Here is a 17,092-nt window from a genome sequence, read left to right on the forward strand (position 1 = left end):
CATGCGGTCCCAGTAAGCTCCAGTTTGGCTTAGAGTGATGTGAAAACAAGGCAACCGAAACAAATGACTCATAGCAGGGATGTCTGATCTGCGTGGTTTTAAACTGACATGCTCAATTCTGACTTTTTTGGGTTATGCTCCATTTCCCCCATATAAAATCTATAGCACATACTGCTCCTTATAAGGGATGTGCTAACAAACATTGATATAAATTGTATATTCTACTTTTGTGGTTTTATAGTAGGACCAAGAAGTTTCTACTTACAAAGTCCGAAGCAGTTTTTGTTCTTGGCATAGATCAATGGGAATGCTGCTTATTTTGGTGCCTGTAAAAGTCCTGTTTAATAAAACAGAAGCATGTGAATGAACTTTGATTCATAATAATTGCCAGAATTATTAAAATGAAGACACAACTATCCTAGAAAGTTAGGACTCAATCACTTATTTCTGAACACAGTAAAGGACATTTTTAAAATACATGTGCCTTTGACTAATGCCCTAGGAGTGTTGATTCAACAAAACTGAAACAGATTAAAAATAGGTCAATATTTATTTAAACAGTGATAGCATTTTTTCATTTGCTCTTTCAGAAAAGTATTTTAAAAACAACGATGTTAGGCTTAACCATGTGCATATCCTACATCATTAGGAAGAATTACAAATGCTTTGCTTTCTCTCTTACTAACTGGATACCCTAAGGTTAGATAAAGCTTAGCCTTTTTCAGGTTTCCAAGCTTCATCCAATGAGGAGGAGGGTGAGAATGAACTCACTGGCCCCATACACCTCCATCATGTTCTTGGCTTCATATGATTTTCATGTTCTGGGAAAGGAACTTCTGCAGCAGGGAACCTTTTCTGTACAGGAAAGCTCCCCACATGAGGGGAGGAAGTAAATGGATTAATTCCTACTCTCCCTTGCACATAATGGTAACTGCATGGGAGGAAGTATGCCTGAAATAAACATATGGATAAGGAAGTCCGATCTCCAAAACTCAGCAATAAAATTAATTTTAAATGTTCTCCTTAAAAGAGAATCTAACCATTAGAATTAGTTATTGTTCATTAATAGAGTTTGATAGAAGATACTTACAGGCTTTCCAGATTGGTGGTTCCTGTTAAGTTAGGAAACCACTGTACCATGCTGGCGCCACGAATGACCCTGAAGGAGAAGAAGAAATACGATGACACCCACTGTTGCTTTAGGGGATAGAAGGAACACAAGAAGAGCCCTGCTGGGTCAGGCAAAAAGCCCATCAAGTTCAGTATCCTGTTCTCAAAGTGGCCTTCCAGATGCCTCTGGGACGCCTGAAATTAGGTCTTGAGTACAATAGTACTCTCCTCATTTGTGAATCCCACCAACTGGTATTCAGAGGCCTACTGAAGCACAGAATTGGAGATCATACATAGCCAATGATATGTGCTATGTGAATAGAGGTTTTCATTAAAGGTTCATACCAATCTAATCTCATTTCCACTTACATTTATCTGTGCTAGATTTAATGACATTTGCATCACATCTCAATGTACAAATCTCTAAGCACAGCTTAGAAATGTTTGAAATATTAAATGGATTACAAATGCTTTTTTTGCGGGGGGGACCCACACAAAATATTGAAAAATGTGTTTGTCATCTACTCAGACTTATGTTCAAAATCTGAACTCTTGCCAATGGACTGCTCTGTCGTTGATACTATGGTCTGGTTGCCAAGACAGATTCCTTGCTCACAGTCAAGACCCTGACGTACATGTTAAATTCACATGTGTGGATTTGTGAGAGAGCAGAAAGAGAAGGTGGTAAGTAATGCAGAGTGTGTTTGTGAGGGTGAGAAAGAAAATGAATGCTATGAATAAGCATTCTATGTCTGCAGCCACCAGCAGTGCGCAGACCCCAAGGATTCCTCCCATCCCTGCCAAGGGAAAGTGTGGGCCTCTGTGACAAAAGGTTCCCCACCTCTACTCTGTCTTTTCCTCTGGTGTAGGCCCTACTATCCTTTCTGGGAATTTAATACCGGAATGAGGAAGAGGAGCTTTTCTTTTATTCATAAATATTTAGCATACACAAGAAACCTACGAACAGAGCACAGCACTTCTAAAGAATGACCACATTTGTGCCATGGTCACTGCCAAGTAATACAACCATTAGGTCTCAGATTAAGTGAAGCTGTGAGACTCATCTAAGCCAAATCCCATTTTACGCTAAATTGGGAGTCATCCTGAGGTGGCGGTACAAAAAGCACACTGTGATTGAAATGCATTTCTCAGTTTAGCAAAGACTTGCAAGGGTTTGTTTGATCAAATCTCCAAGGCTTATGTTTTCAAAGGGTGTGTGCACCAAGATGAGCTTATGGAAACATACCAAAATATATGACCGATTTACAACCGTGGGGTTTTGCAAGGGAAAGAACAATAAGGAAAAGGGAAGAGGGGAAAACAGAGTACTCACAAGGAAGCATAGGAAAACAACAATGCAGGCATCACCCAAAATTAATCATCATGATAACCAATGCCCAATAAAACCCAGTTCACAGAAGAGACAGAATAGTGTAGCAGCAATGGAGTTGTGGATGTAATAGTCAAGTACAGTTAAACCAAGTCACGCAGAAGAATGGCATAATGTAACATTTAGGAACAGCAGTTGCACAATATCCCCCCCCCCCCAGTTGCTATAGATTGATTGCATGGCTTAAGGAAGGGGATCCAATACTTCAATTCCACTTGCAAAAAAGGATTTTGATCCAGCAAGTGCCTCTGCTAATGTAACAAGGGAAGAGAGGACTTTCTCAGATTCCCCTTCCTGCCTGCTTCCATGCTGTTCTGGGGATCCCCCCAGGAACAGTTTTTCAGGAAAGTGGGGCACAGAGGCTGCAACAAGGAGGGAGGAATCACCTTCTCTTCTCTTACATTAGCAGAGGTGGCTGCCGGATCAAATGCCACTACGTGAATGGAATGGCAGCATCGGCTTCCACCATTAGTCATGAACATGAACAGTCTGAAAGGGTTCTGGTACACAGAATACATAATGAGTTGACATTGCTCTGTAACAGGGGTAGGCAGCCTAAGGCCCGTGGGCCGGATGCAGCCCGATCGCCTTCTCAATCTGACCCGTGGACGGTCCAGGAATCAACATGTTTTTACATGAGTAGAATGTGTCCTTTTATTTAAAATGCATCTTTGGGTTATTTGTGGGGCCTGCCTGGTATTTTTACATAAGTAGAATGCGTGCTTTTATTTAAAATGCATTTCTGGGTTATTTGTGAGGCATAGGAATCCGTTCATATATTTTTATTCAAAATATAGTCCGGCCCACCACCTGCTCTGAGGGACGGTGGACCGGCCCACGGCTGAAAAAGGTTGCTGATCCCTGCTCTATAAGGTCTTAGCACTAGGTCTGCAGCTTCTTCTGATCTCCTAGCTGGAGATTGTTAAATACTGCTTGCCTACAGTATTTGGTATCAATCATTTAAAGCAATAATTTAGCAGAGAAAACAATGGCTTTTGTATAAAATATATACATTAGGATGCTGTCAAACAATTTATGTGATTAAGTATTTGCCAAAATAGCAGTTAAACTACAGAACTTACAGATCTTTTAGAATCATGCATGTTTCTCCATGCTGCAAACATGCTCTCCCTGTATGACGGTGATTTCCCCAGTGGTCTCTACTGCACAACTTTAGTCTTGCAACTCCATTGCTAATTCATCATCATCGTTCTTGTGTAACAGATATTATCAGCACTGTTGATGTTAATTATAAATTTGGGAGTGCTCTTGTTGTTGTTTTCTGGTTTTGCACTGTAAGCAAAACCTTTACCAGCTTTCCCGTAATAGCCTCCATAAGACTACTAAACAAACCAACAAAACTGGAACTTACTATAATGATTTAAAGTGTGCTTATTTTAGTCTTGCTCCAGGCTTTTTCTCTTCCAAGAGATAACATACTTACAGGAACATGCCAAGAGCAGAAAAAGAGTTGATGGGGGTGCCCACTATGAGCCCTCTCCCGCAGTCAGTTGAGGGGAAAGGCACCTATATTTTTTGGGGGGAGGGGTGTTTCTGTTTGTTCTTTGTTGTTATGTTATATAATTTGTGTTTTTATGTTGTAAACCGCCTTGTGGTCTTTGGATGAAGGGCAGTATATAAGTCTAATAATAATAATAATAATAATAATAATAATAATACAATTAAAATATTTTTATAGTTACTTTTTAACGGAGCTGACAAAGGTTACAATCATACTATAGTGCAAGTGTACTTACAGGGAATGCAAATCTGACAAGTTTTGAAAAGCTGAGTTCCCAACAAAGGATAATGGGTTATCAAACAGATGTCTAGAGTGAAAACATTTAAGAAGACAAATTTTCAGTTCATATAATCACTTCTTGATCCGTTAAACAAAAGAATGTAATCACTAGTTTTTTAAAAAACCAAAAAAACTTACATAGTACGAAGAAGTGGGTTTCCTACAAATGCATTGTCAGGGATCACGGAAATGTAATTACTGTGAAATCCCCTAAAAACAAAAATTAGGGAAAGAACGATAACACTTTAATGGTCAGAATCTTACAAAGAGTAACTGCAATCACAGGAATTGAGGTGGCTGTTGGAGGCTATCCATGTGAAGATGCTAGTTCGCATGAAGGACAACTTCCACGCAAGCTTGGTTGCATCCAGTGGACTCCCACCACATGGAAACTCTCATTAGACCAAACCCTGGCCAAGACACTACAAGCCAGGATTAGGCTTACATCTAACTGCAAAGAAAACTGCATGCACATTGTTTCATTCTATCTTCATGAGTAAAAAGACAAGAGGCTTTCATTAAAACATGTGGCTTTCAGGGAAAGTACCTGGAAGATCCCCAAACAAGCTGTTCCCCATTTTATAGATTGCCAGGAAGTGAGAGAGACAACATATTTAAAACCTGGAGTTTTGTTTTTTGTTTTTATGTTAGAGAAAACAAAATACGTAAGGAAGCCACAATAATACTCACAGCTCTTTTAGGCTTGGAAGTGCTTTTACTGCTTCAGGGAACTCTGCCATGTTGTTATAATTCAAGTCTCTGAAAAGAACAGCATCTTTAATATTATGAAGTGCTTGGTATTAATCTATTTCCTCAAAGTAAAACAAAAAACAAAAACAAACCAGTTTTTTGGTACAATTTTTTCCCCAAAGCAAAACTAGAGAAATCACAAAACTTCTTCATAATCAGACATTTATAAAAACATATAATTGTCAATTTGAAAGCAATCTAAAACAGACACATTGTATTTTATAAATTACTTAATGTAACAACACAAATAGAAATCATCAAAATTGCAGCTGCTCTATAAAGGATTATAATTTTCACTGGAATGTAACTGAAATTAATAAGATTTTGGAACACAGAAAAAAAATTAGGAAGCCATCAAATCTAGCACATGGGGGCCACTTTAACAAAAATGTATAATCTGGTATTTGATCAATTTGTATTAAGAATTGTATTAATTGAATATGAATTGGCATTGTTATAATGGGGCTATTATTGGAATAATATTGGAAAACTATTTTTTTAAAAGATAATTTCCCCCAGCTCTGCTGCCAAAAGTTCTGCCCACACTGGAAACCTTGGGAAAGAAAAGCAAGTTGTGATGTGACCAGCTCAGGGTTGTGCAACAAAGCATTAAGCATATTTGTATATGTAAGTAAATACAACTAATTACCATAACATCATAATTATAAAGCAAAACCTTAACAAATTTTAATCTCAAGATTCAATGCCATCAAGTCTTTTGTAATGTGCTTTATTCAATCACAGAGCCCCAAAGGCAGGATACTTACAAGGTTTCTAGGTTGTTTAATCCATCAAAACAATGATGTCCCAGTGTTTTTATTTTATTGTTATGGAGATGCCTGGGGAAAAAAAGCAGAAGGGGTAATCTATTAACCACAGGAATCACTATGTACGAGCTAAGGTTCCAAAAATAGCTTTACTTGATAGCAAAAGATGTGCTGCACTCACAAGGAACACCCAGGCTGATAGGTTGCTAATACACAAACCCCCTTTTGTTGTTGAGCAAGGTAGCAGAACTCGCAAGCTAATGATTTTGAACCCCACCCTGCATTCCCCATCTTAAGAATGCAGTTCCTAGGTGATAGAGGTTACCTTCAGATTCTGAAATTGACAACAGAAGAGTTCTGTTTTTTTGTGCATACCTTACTCTTACCAGGGAACAGTATAGAAAGTGACCAGATTTTGTCTTTTCTCCTTGAATAGCAGGGGTGCCATCTCCCACACCCATCCCACTTAAATCATCTCAGTCTTGTAGTGGGACCCATGGAAGCCAAGCAGATTGTAATGCATGAACAAGAACCTACACAACCCATGAAAACATCACAGTTCTACAAAAATTCATTCACGTCTGCTTCCTTGCTACCCATCATTGAAACAGATTGATCATGTGAACCATAAAAAGCCAATGAGATTCCCTTTCCTTGTCTTTTGCATTGGCGCTTGAACCAAAGGGCTTCTGAGATTTCTCTCTTTCAAAAACGCTAAGTAAATAAAGCTTGGCAGAGAGCCCAATACCAAACTCATTTGGAATTTTGGTTGCCCTTTTGGATGCACAACCCAGTGCAAGCATGCTTCACAAAGGTGCACACCCAAGAGCTGGGAAATGTGTGCAATGCATTTATGTACCATATATGTGCCAAACTGTCAGTGTTGATCACTAAGGCAGGGATGGGGAGACCAACATTTAAAGACACAGTCCCCTCACACTGAATAAAAGAATAGGGAGTTGTACTATCAAAGTCATTTCTGAAGACCACTTGGTTCAAGCAACAAGATCTTATGTACAGCACATGTGTATACTACCACTGCTATAGATGAGCACAATCATACATGCTAATGTTTTCCAGCAGCCATTTTTCTACTATATGAATGGCAATAAAGTACTTAATATAGCACAACAAAATCTGTAGGTATTTAGCAAAATAACAAGCTGCAAATTCTTACAGGACAACGAGGCTTGAGAGATTTGTAAAAGCAAAATCAGGGATGCTGGTTATTTTGTTGAGAGCCAAGGTTAAGGCCTGCAGGGATGGAAGATTGCTGAGAGGAACAACAGGGACTTCAGTCAAACTGTTATCATCCAGCCACAGGTGTCGCAGTTGAACGAGGCCCTCAAAACTGTCTTCTGGGACAGCAGTAATGTGGTTAGCATCTAAGCGCCTGAAGATAAAAGAATATGAATATTTAACACCTTGCAAAATATATAGAGTATACACAACAACGTATTTTAAAAGTTTTAAGGGTGGGGGGAGCATGAAAGTTGTGGGAGCATCCGCTAAAACTGAATATAGATCATCATGAACATGCAAATCAGCACAACCCAGAAAAAAAGGGAATAAGTTATGCACATTGTGCATGTTATCTATCAGCTAACGCCTTTGCTCAGTAGAAACAGCTGAACAGCATACACCTAGAATTTACAAATGGGTAGTTGCACAACTATTTACTGATTGACTGGGCTCTATGTTTAAGTCTATGCAGCAGCAAGGCCACCTTCCGTAATAATTTCACTTCTTCTTCACTGTAAACAGAAGCTGACCTGAGCTCTGTTTCTCCAGTCGCTCAACATAATTTGAAAATGAATAGAACAAGGTAGCTCTAGGTTCAAGAACATGAGGTAGTCGTTATAGTGTCTTTACATAATTTTTAAAGCGATTTTCTATATTAGAACTTTGTCATATAATATTCTGCTAAAAACAACTTGAACTGGTAGCAGAAAATAATTTCAGTGCGAAAGCTCTATCTTTGCATTGTATAGGCTTCATTATGCTAATTTATATTTATTGTTACAGAAGTACCATAAAAATATCTTTACTATACATCTTTTATGCAGTTTTAGTCCTTGTGGCAGGGACGCGGGTGGCGCTGTGGGTAAAACCTCAGTGCCTAGGACTTGCCAATCGTATGGTCGGCAGTTCGAATCCCCGTGGTGGGGTGAGCTCCCGTCTTCGGTCCCAGCTCTTGGGCACCTAGCAGTTTGAAAGCACCCCTAAGTGCAAGTAGATAAATAGGTACCGCTTTATAGCGGGAAGGTAAACAGCGTTTCCATGTGCTGTGCTGGTGCTGGCTCGCCAGAGCAGCTTCGTCATGCTGGCCACGTGACCCGGAAGTGTCTCCGGACAGCGCTGGCCCCCGGCCTCTTAAGTGAGATGGACACACAACCCTAGAGTCGGACACGACTGGCCCATACGGGCAGGGGTACCTTTACCTTTACCTTTTAGTCCTTGTGGCAGGTGCAAGACATCTTGGTGAGAAAGACCATCTCATAATTCCAGAAATTATGGAAACACACAATAAAGTAAAAAGAGAGCTAAGAAATTCACAACACCGAGGAAAGGCTATAGCTCAGTGATCATGCATGTCCTTTGCAAGCAAAAGGTGCCAGGTTCATCCACTAGGTCCATGGGGTCACGAAGTGTCGGACACGACTAAACGACTAAACAACAACAATCATTACATCCATCTTAAATTAAACACGGAAGTTGTTAAGAGTCACCGAGATATCCAAATAAGTATTAATATAGTATTATAGAATCAGAGAATTATAGCTGGAACGAATCCCGAAGGTCACAACCCCCTGCAATGCAGGAATCTCAATTAAAGTATCTATGACAGATGGCCATCCACCTTAAAAAAAAAACCAATGGAGAGCCCACCACCTCCCAAGAGAGTCTGTTCCACCGTTGAAGAGCTCTTACTGTCAGAAAGTTCTTCCTGATGTTTTGAGTCCTACCCTCCAGAGAAGGAAGGGGGGGGGAGTTTGCTCCATCTTCCAGTGACAGCCCTTTAGATATGTGAATATGGTTATCATATCTCCTCTCAATCTCCTCTTTTACAGGTTAAACATGCCCATTTCCCTCAACCCTTCCTCATAAGGCTTGGTTTGCAGACCCTTTATAGGAAATGTGGTCCAATGTAGCAATGACAGTGAGTTCCTCATGTCATTAATAATAATAATAATAATAATATTTTTTTTATTTATACCCCGCCCTCCCCAGCCAAGGCCGGGCTCAGAGCGGCTTACAAGCAATAATAAAAACAAGATGAATGATTACAACTTAAAAACAAAAATAAAATACAACATTAAAATAATGGAACATTAAAATATTAAAATGTAGCCTCATCGCAGGAGAAAGAAAAGAAAGGGCGGGGGGAAAGAGAGAGAGAGGGAGGGAATCAAATTGGCTCCAAGCCAAAGGCCAGGCGGAACAACTCTGTCTTACAGGCCCTGCGGAAAGAAATCAGATCCTGCAGGGCCCTGGTCTCATGAGGCAGAGCGTTCCACCAGGCCGGAGCCAGAGTTGAAAAGGCCCTGGCTCTGGTTGAAGCCAATCTAACTTCTTTAGGGCCTGGGACCCCGAGGGTGTTGTTATTTATGGACCTTGAGGCTCTCCGTGGGGCATACCAGGAGAGGCGGTCCCGGAGGTACGAGGGTCCTAGGCCGTGAAGGGCTTTAAAGGTCAAAAGCAGCACCGGGAGCCAGTGCAGCTTGAAAAGCACTGGGTGAATATTCTCCCATGGCAGAGACCCGTGAGGAGCCTCGCTGCAGCATTCTGTACCCGCTGGAGTTTCTGGGACAGCTTCAAGGGCAGCCCCGCATAGAGCGAATTACAGTAGTCAAGCCTGGAGATGACCGTCGCATGGATCACTGTGGCCAGGTCGGGGCGGGAAAGGTAAGGGACCAACTGCTTGATGCGGCGAAGGTGGAAAAATGTCGCCTTGGCTGTTGCTGTAACTTGCGCCTCCATGGAAAGGGAGGCATCAAGGATTACACCCAAACTCTTAACAGAAGGCAATGGCACTAATTGGGCCCCCGCAAGAGAAGGGAGTTGGTCCCTCATCCCCATGCCATCCCGACCTAGCCATAGGACCTCTGTCTTCGAAGGATTTAGTTTCAATCGGCTCCCACGAAACCATCCAGCCACAGCTTCCAAGCATCTGGTCAGTGTGTTCGGGGCCGAGTCAGTGTGGCCATCCGGGCATGGATCAAGGAGGCAGGTGGTGGGCCTACCAACTTGGAGGAATCTATCCACATCAGTAGGGAGTATCCGATCGAAATGGTCCAACACTGGACCTGAAGTCAGTCGAGGGGCCTCCAGTTCAGTCACTGTATCTAAATTGGCAGGGAGGTCACGGCGGAGCAACAGGACTTTCTCCGCAAAAAAACTCGCAAATGCCTCACAGCTGTGGGTCGAATTTGTGCTTAAATTTGTTTGTCCTCCTAAGGATGTTATTGACCTAATTATTTTAAAAAGTTGTGCCGGGTGAGAGCTAGCGGATGCAATGGAAGCTGCAAAGTAAGATTTCTTAGCAGCTTTCATAGCCATCTCATAGGCTTTCATAAGCATCCTATTGCATAATAGATGGTGGGGATGTTTATCCTTCCAGGCTCAAAGTATCTTAGCAACCATAATGGCTTGCTAAATCCACTTCCGCTGTCCTGTTGTAAATCTCCATACTATAGGGATATAGTTTAAAAGTACATGCACATCTGCAGATATGAAGGATTTTGCAAGTACAAAACTGATACAGACAATAGCCCCCAAACAGTGCAACACTGGGCACACCTACATCATATGCTTCAATGCTTCAGGAAGGGACTTGCAGAGACCTTCTAAAATGGAGGGTGGGGGGACACAATTCATTTTAGCAACGACATTGTCTTTGGGACTACAAAACATCTTGTAGCTGACATCATTGTGCTGTTAACTGATGGGTGGGGCCACCCACCTGACAAATTTGGACAGCAAGGGAGATCCTGATAAAGACTGAGCCCATCAAACCAAAAAGGGTTCCTCATCCTTGCTGTATAGTATTACCAATCAAGTAATATTTCCTCATTGCTGTTGCAACAGTTTTACAAATGTCTGCTTTAGTTATCCATTAAGGAGGAAGCAGATTCCTCTTCTTTTCATAAGAAGTGCTCCAGGCTCCAGCTTTCCCATTTGGACATTTGCTTATAAGAAATCTATTTTAAATTCTGGTCTATAAATTCATGCTTGTTGGGCACATACTCATATTAATTACTATTATTTTAACTTACTAGGTCTCATTTCACGCTTTAGTTCAAACACATAAAATGGTCAGTGGAGCAAGAACAAAGTAAGCACCATATATTTCTTATGGAAGACAGAACATTGAAATTATTCCTGAATGTACTGAGAACATAAGAAGAATCCTGCTGGATCAGACCAAAGGCTACTTAGTCCAGCATTCTGTTCCCATGTTGGCCAACCACATGCCTATGGGAATCTTGTAGGCAAGACCTGAGGGTATCTGTGCTCTCCTCCACTTGTGATTCCCAACAGCTGTTATTCAGAGGCAAAGTGACTCAGACAATGGAGGTAGAACATAGTTATCATTGCTAGTAACCACCGATACAGAGATTTAGGAGCTTGCGGTAGTAGTCTGCTCCTCCCGCCCCAGAGCACGAGCAAGCAAGGAGAAAACAGGGAATGACACATCAGGAAAGTTCACTGAAGGTTACAACAGCAGCAACTGGCAATATGTTTTTCTGAAGCAGTAAAGGAAGCAATAGGAATATACTAATTTATGAGTGGCTTGTGGACTTGAGTATCCAAACTGGCATATAGGCATATAACAACTACAAATAATAATACACTTAAATATTAAAGTATTATTGCTCAAAACCGAGTAGCAGCAAATATAAACCAGCAGATAAAAATCAAGAGCTACTAAAACAACATAACAACTGAATGAGATTATGACGCACACATAACACTTCACAATTTCCATTTCTGCAGCACTACAGCCTGCCAGTTCTGTCTCAAAAGCATTCGGAGGATGTTGTAAATGATGTTATAGAGTACAATGGAGGGGAATGAGTACATTTAGATCACGTATGTGTTCTCTATTCTCAGTAGATTGTTCTGTTCACTCTTGCGGCCTGCGATTTAATCTCTCATTACTCTCTTCATTTGCTTTGGTGCTGTGGTACAGTATTTACATGGCTCAGGAAATCTAATAGCATTATTCCAGCAGTGAAACAGGAGATATTGACACAAGCCGTCATCTCAGAGTGTACATTTGAGATAAAACCGCTTCAGGACAACAGACGTCTGGAGTGAACTTTGTTCTTTTTAAGTGCTACTTCAAAAACCACAAGGAAATCACTCCAATGACTGCAAAGTAGTTATTAGATTTAAGAGGGGAGCACTGATAAGGCTGGATGCAACAGAAATTGCATCATGGCAAGGACAACAAATCCACTCTTGAGTTAACAAGCACTTTCCCAGCTGTATTACTTGTAGGTATGGCATGCCAGCTGTATTACTTGTAGGTATAGCAGACCTTGCCATAGCTCAATACAGCCTATTTAATAAATGCTAGCACTCCCACAGCTGGCAGTCGAGCAGTGACTTTATGAAGCAAACACATCAATTCTGTGGCCTTCTTCGAGTTACCAACAGTGTCACAAGAGACCAAGTGCATGTGCGCAAACACAGATTACACACGTGTTTAGTTTTACACTTTTAAAAGTGGCCACAAAACCTTTCTTGACATTTGGGTTATATATTAATCTTTTATTCCCTTTCACTGAAATTGGCAAGGTCAATATACCTAAAATATTGTCTCACGTCTACGCTCTGCATGAGAGGGCTTCCTGCAGATACCATTTTATCAGGGGGTCTACTCTGTATGATATAGGAAGCAGGCCATTATTATGTCCCCTACCCTTCAGAACTCTCTCCCATTATAGATCTGAAAGAAATAGATAGAAACAAGAAAAGAGGCAGTTCCGGTTTTAATGGAAGAAGGTTGTTAATGGTTTTATATCCACTGGGATATAACCAGCGTTTTATACGCTGAACATACCTTGCCATGACAGACCAGTAACAGCTATTGTGTTTTTCATTTTTTACTGGCCATCAATTGGGCCAATATTGAGAGCTGGTAAACTCTTTAACAAAAGCTTAGATAGGATAGAAATGTTAACTGTCTTTTTCAGACAACCTGAAGCTCAGTACATCAAGGGCTACCAAAATACAGTACATACACAAACCATACTCATGAAATTCTGAGGTGGTGAAATACGTTTTGTCACGAAGAAAAAATCCCCCTAAAGCTTCCTTCCTATAAAGTTGGGAATACTGCCAGACAACCAGCTAAGTAATGTTTAAACTTGAAGATTTTGGACTGAGATGACAGCTACGTAAATCTTTTTCAAAGGAAAGGAGGGAGGGAGAATAGAGTGAGGCCAGCAATTTTCTAGTGTTTTACATGTAAAAGAGTTATCTGCTTTAACATTGCACACCTCAAATACCTTCAAAATATTTCTATCTGGAACAAATCCCTACCCAAAAGGTCAGTTTCTAATAATGCTATAGTACTACTATATGCATCAAACCATTTAAAGTTCTTTTTAGGCAAGTCCTACAGGGACGTGGGTGGCACTGTGGGTTAAACCACAGAGCCTAGGACTTGCCGATCAGAAGGTCGGCGGTTCGAATCCCCATGACGGGATGAGCTCCCATTGCTTGGTCCCTGCTCCTGCCAACCTAGCAGTTCGAAAGCACATCAAAGTGCAAGTAGATAAATAGGTACTGCTCCGGTGGGAAGGAAAACGGTGTTTCCGTGTGCTGCTCTGGTTCGCCAGAAGTGGCTTAGTCATGCTGGCCACATGACCTGGAAGCTGTAGGCCGGCTCCCTCGGCCAATAAAGCGAGATGAGCGCCACAACCCGAGAGTCGGCCACGACTGGACCTAATGGTCAGGGGTCCCTTTACCTTTACCTTTACAGGCTCCACAACTGACAATATTTGAACACCCTCCAAGCACACAGTATACAGTAATCAAGTTGATGAGACATCTGTTGCCAAAATGAATCTCCTCTAGCCATTATTCATGCCTTTGTAAACTTGAGGCTAGACTTCTAGAATACATTCTGTGAGAAGCTGCCCTTGATGGCTGTTCAGTAGCTGCAGATAACAAGCCACCCTAACTGCAGAGAGAGCAGAGCTGCCAGGAGCACACTGACACGACTGCTCTATTGTTTGGACAGGCTGGTCCATCATGGCAAAGTATGTTCAGCATACTTCCAATGGATATAAAATCATTAACAGCCTTCTTCCACCTTGACAGAAACTGCCTCTTTCCTTGTTCCTATCTTTTTCCTTCAGATCTACTGTATAGCAAGAGGCTTTGGTGTTTACCAGCTGTGCACCAAGATACAATTGCAATAGTATAGAATAAGGTATTCTCAGTTTTTGCTTGAAAATGTTGAACACCCTTGTCTTGAAGGCAACTTCTTCCAATAACATAATCTGCTGTGTGGATTTTAACTAGTTGATTTTAGGACAATTTCAATGCATTCTATAGTCAGAAATCAAAGACAATAGTATGTTAGCCACAACAAATTGCATAGAAACTTGCCTTTGCAGCTGAAGCATAATTCTGTCAATAAAGGAAGCCCTAAACTATGGTAGCCATTCTGTTGGTGGCGGGTAACTGGAGACTATTACGTTGTTGAATACAAATGAATTTCTTTTGCAGAACAGCTTGCAGACCTGAAAGCATTTCTGAACTTCCTTAGACCATTCTGAATCAACAAATCTGCTGGAGGACTTGAATTATAGGTCAAAAGGATTAACATGAATTATTTTTCTCTCTCAAGCCAAATCCATACATTTTCAATGACATTTTTTGTGTTTTTGTCCTGTGCTTCAATAATGACCCAGTAGGATCACAAAGGAATTGCACTTGAGAAAATTCCCCTTCCAAAGACTCAGAACTGGGCTGAGACTGAAGTGCTATGGAAAAAATGTTTAATATCTTCACACTAGATCAAGGATGGGGCCTATTTCAGCCAGATGCAGGGAAATTTGTTTTATTGGTTTTTAAATCTGAATTTTAAAGTGTTGTGAACTACCCTGGGATCTGATGGTCCAGGGTAGTAGTAGTAGTAGCAGCAGCAGTAGCAGCAGCAGCAGTACTGATAATAATTTGAACTTGGTCAATCTCCTGACAGTCTGCATTCCAACGATGGGTGAAGCAAAAACTACACACATCACTGTCACAAACACATGCACCAGACACGCAGGCACACAACACTCTCTCCCTCACACAAACACACTCACACACTCATATATCCATACACTCTCACACACCAGGAGTACACAAACACACTATTTTCAGCCCTTCTCCCCTCCAGGGCTGTAGTAGTTGTAAAGATATATTTGCCTGCTCATTAGGGGAAAAAACCCCAATTGATTATGATCATGTATCCCCACATGAGCAAAAAGCACCTGTAACAATTCCATTTAAAAACCCCTTTCACTCACTGTGAAGTTTTTCTGATTGTTTTAGAAAGTTTTGCATTTGCAAATAGCATGAGCAATACCCTTCCAAATGCATTTAGAATAATTAAGAGTTATTCTTGTACAGAGCTGTATGAGCTGCTTCCAGCTTCCAGAATGCAAGGTATGTTCAGAGAGAGATGAAAATAGGAAAGAAAACAGATGCAGGAGCAGGGAATTGTCAAGGAAACTTACAAGGACTGTAGTCCGCTGAGTCCCCTGATGGCCTCATTGGGGACGGTTTTCAACTGATTGTTCTGCAGAGTGCTGTAAAAAGAAAAGGGGGGGGATAAGAACATGAACAGGATAAACAGATTGGACAAGTCTCTCAACTGACATTCACAAATTCAGTACAGTTTGTTCCCAATGTACTTCTTGTCTATGTTCCCTCCCCTCATGCTGGAATTCTGAACTAAATGACAGTTCAATATAGCCTGAGCCCTGTGCCTAGTGAGGAAAAAAATCCATATTCAATTGAGATCATACAAGGGAGATAGACAAGAGAGACGAGGTCCAGTAAGCCACCAAAAAATGACTTCAGAAACACACCCTTTAGCCTACTGATTAGTGTTTCTTCACCTCAAAACATCTACGCCTGGAGTATAATCAGAAGCTCTGAGACATGCAAACAGGATTCCCTGTCACACATTAAATTCCGAGCCTTCATTCATGGTGAACAACTGAGGCAAAACCTATGGAGGCTGACCTATGCAAAAAGGACTTGGTGTATGAAGTCCCTACATAATTGTGGTGATGTTCAGCTTGCCATTACAGTCGTGGTGGTGGGACTTGAAATTTTGGTTAAAAGGAAAAGATAGCAACTTCATTGCAAGCTGCTTCACCCAAACAACTTCATACAGGGCAGCTCCCTCGTAGTTCTACTTCAAGCTAACACCATAGTGCTCTATGCATGTGTGCATGGCCCTCAGAACCACACATTGACCCCCAATTAAATGAAGCCATAAACATTTAAACGAAGTTGCAACCAGCCACCCACAGTTTAATCCTCCACTGGAATTGTTTAAAAAGTGACAAGGCAATAGAACTTTTCCTGTTACTGCCTCTGCACTGTCCAAAAAAAACCCCTAGAACAAAATACACAATTCCGCTCATTCCGTCAGTGAATATGCTGACTGGACAAGAAAGAAGTAAAGAATTACCCCATGAAGCTCTGAAATTTGATTACTTACAGAACTTTGAGCTCCTTCAACCCAGACAAGGCCTTCGGATGAATAAAAGCGAGGTCATTGCCAGCCAGCCGTCTGGAAAAGATTGCAGTAATAATAATAGGCTACAAAAATACAGCATATTTCTAAGTGTCTAATGCATTAAATCATCAGGACATCAAAACATTCATCAAGCAACCAGTGTGCTCTGCACTTGATTGTACCACATTTCCATTCACTAGCACTCACTCAACTCGTGAGTTTTTAAGTAACCATCGTGCGTGGAGTTCTCAGAGTCTGTGTTTACAAGTAACATTTAAACTACAAGTGTCAAGCCACAACTATCACATTATGAATTGTAGCCAACTACCACATTTCTATTCCACTCTAGATAACACAGCCTTCAACTATTGGGGCCAAGGATCCACTTTTAGAAGGGTTTTGAGCAGCAGGATAAAGGTGTCCAGCCAAGCTACTCATGTCAATTCTGCGTGGAGGTGGGAAATTTTGTGCCAAACAGGTGCTGCCTATTAAAAATGATAATAATAATAATGAAGGCA

The 17,092-nt window shown here is 41.1% G+C and overlaps 1 protein-coding gene across 1 annotated transcript in view; it reads right to left on the reverse strand.

Moving 5' to 3' along the window:
* Positions 1 to 17,092, reverse strand: part of LGR4 (leucine rich repeat containing G protein-coupled receptor 4) — an 89,651-nt gene that overhangs the window by 12,767 nt on the left and 59,792 nt on the right. Inside the window, exons 3-11 of the mRNA XM_083749968.1 lie at positions 16,557 to 16,628; positions 15,562 to 15,633; positions 6,996 to 7,211; positions 5,819 to 5,890; positions 4,992 to 5,060; positions 4,440 to 4,511; positions 4,258 to 4,329; positions 1,091 to 1,159; positions 266 to 337 (exon numbers count right to left, since the gene is read on the reverse strand). Of these exons, the coding sequence (XP_083606094.1) occupies positions 266 to 337; positions 1,091 to 1,159; positions 4,258 to 4,329; positions 4,440 to 4,511; positions 4,992 to 5,060; positions 5,819 to 5,890; positions 6,996 to 7,211; positions 15,562 to 15,633; positions 16,557 to 16,628 (786 nt within the window). The remainder of the gene's footprint in view (positions 1 to 265; positions 338 to 1,090; positions 1,160 to 4,257; positions 4,330 to 4,439; positions 4,512 to 4,991; positions 5,061 to 5,818; positions 5,891 to 6,995; positions 7,212 to 15,561; positions 15,634 to 16,556; positions 16,629 to 17,092) is intronic.

Source organism: Podarcis gaigeae, assembly GCF_964106915.1.
Source record: "Podarcis gaigeae genome assembly, chromosome: 1".
NCBI classification, from domain to species: Eukaryota; Metazoa; Chordata; class Lepidosauria; order Squamata; family Lacertidae; genus Podarcis; species Podarcis gaigeae.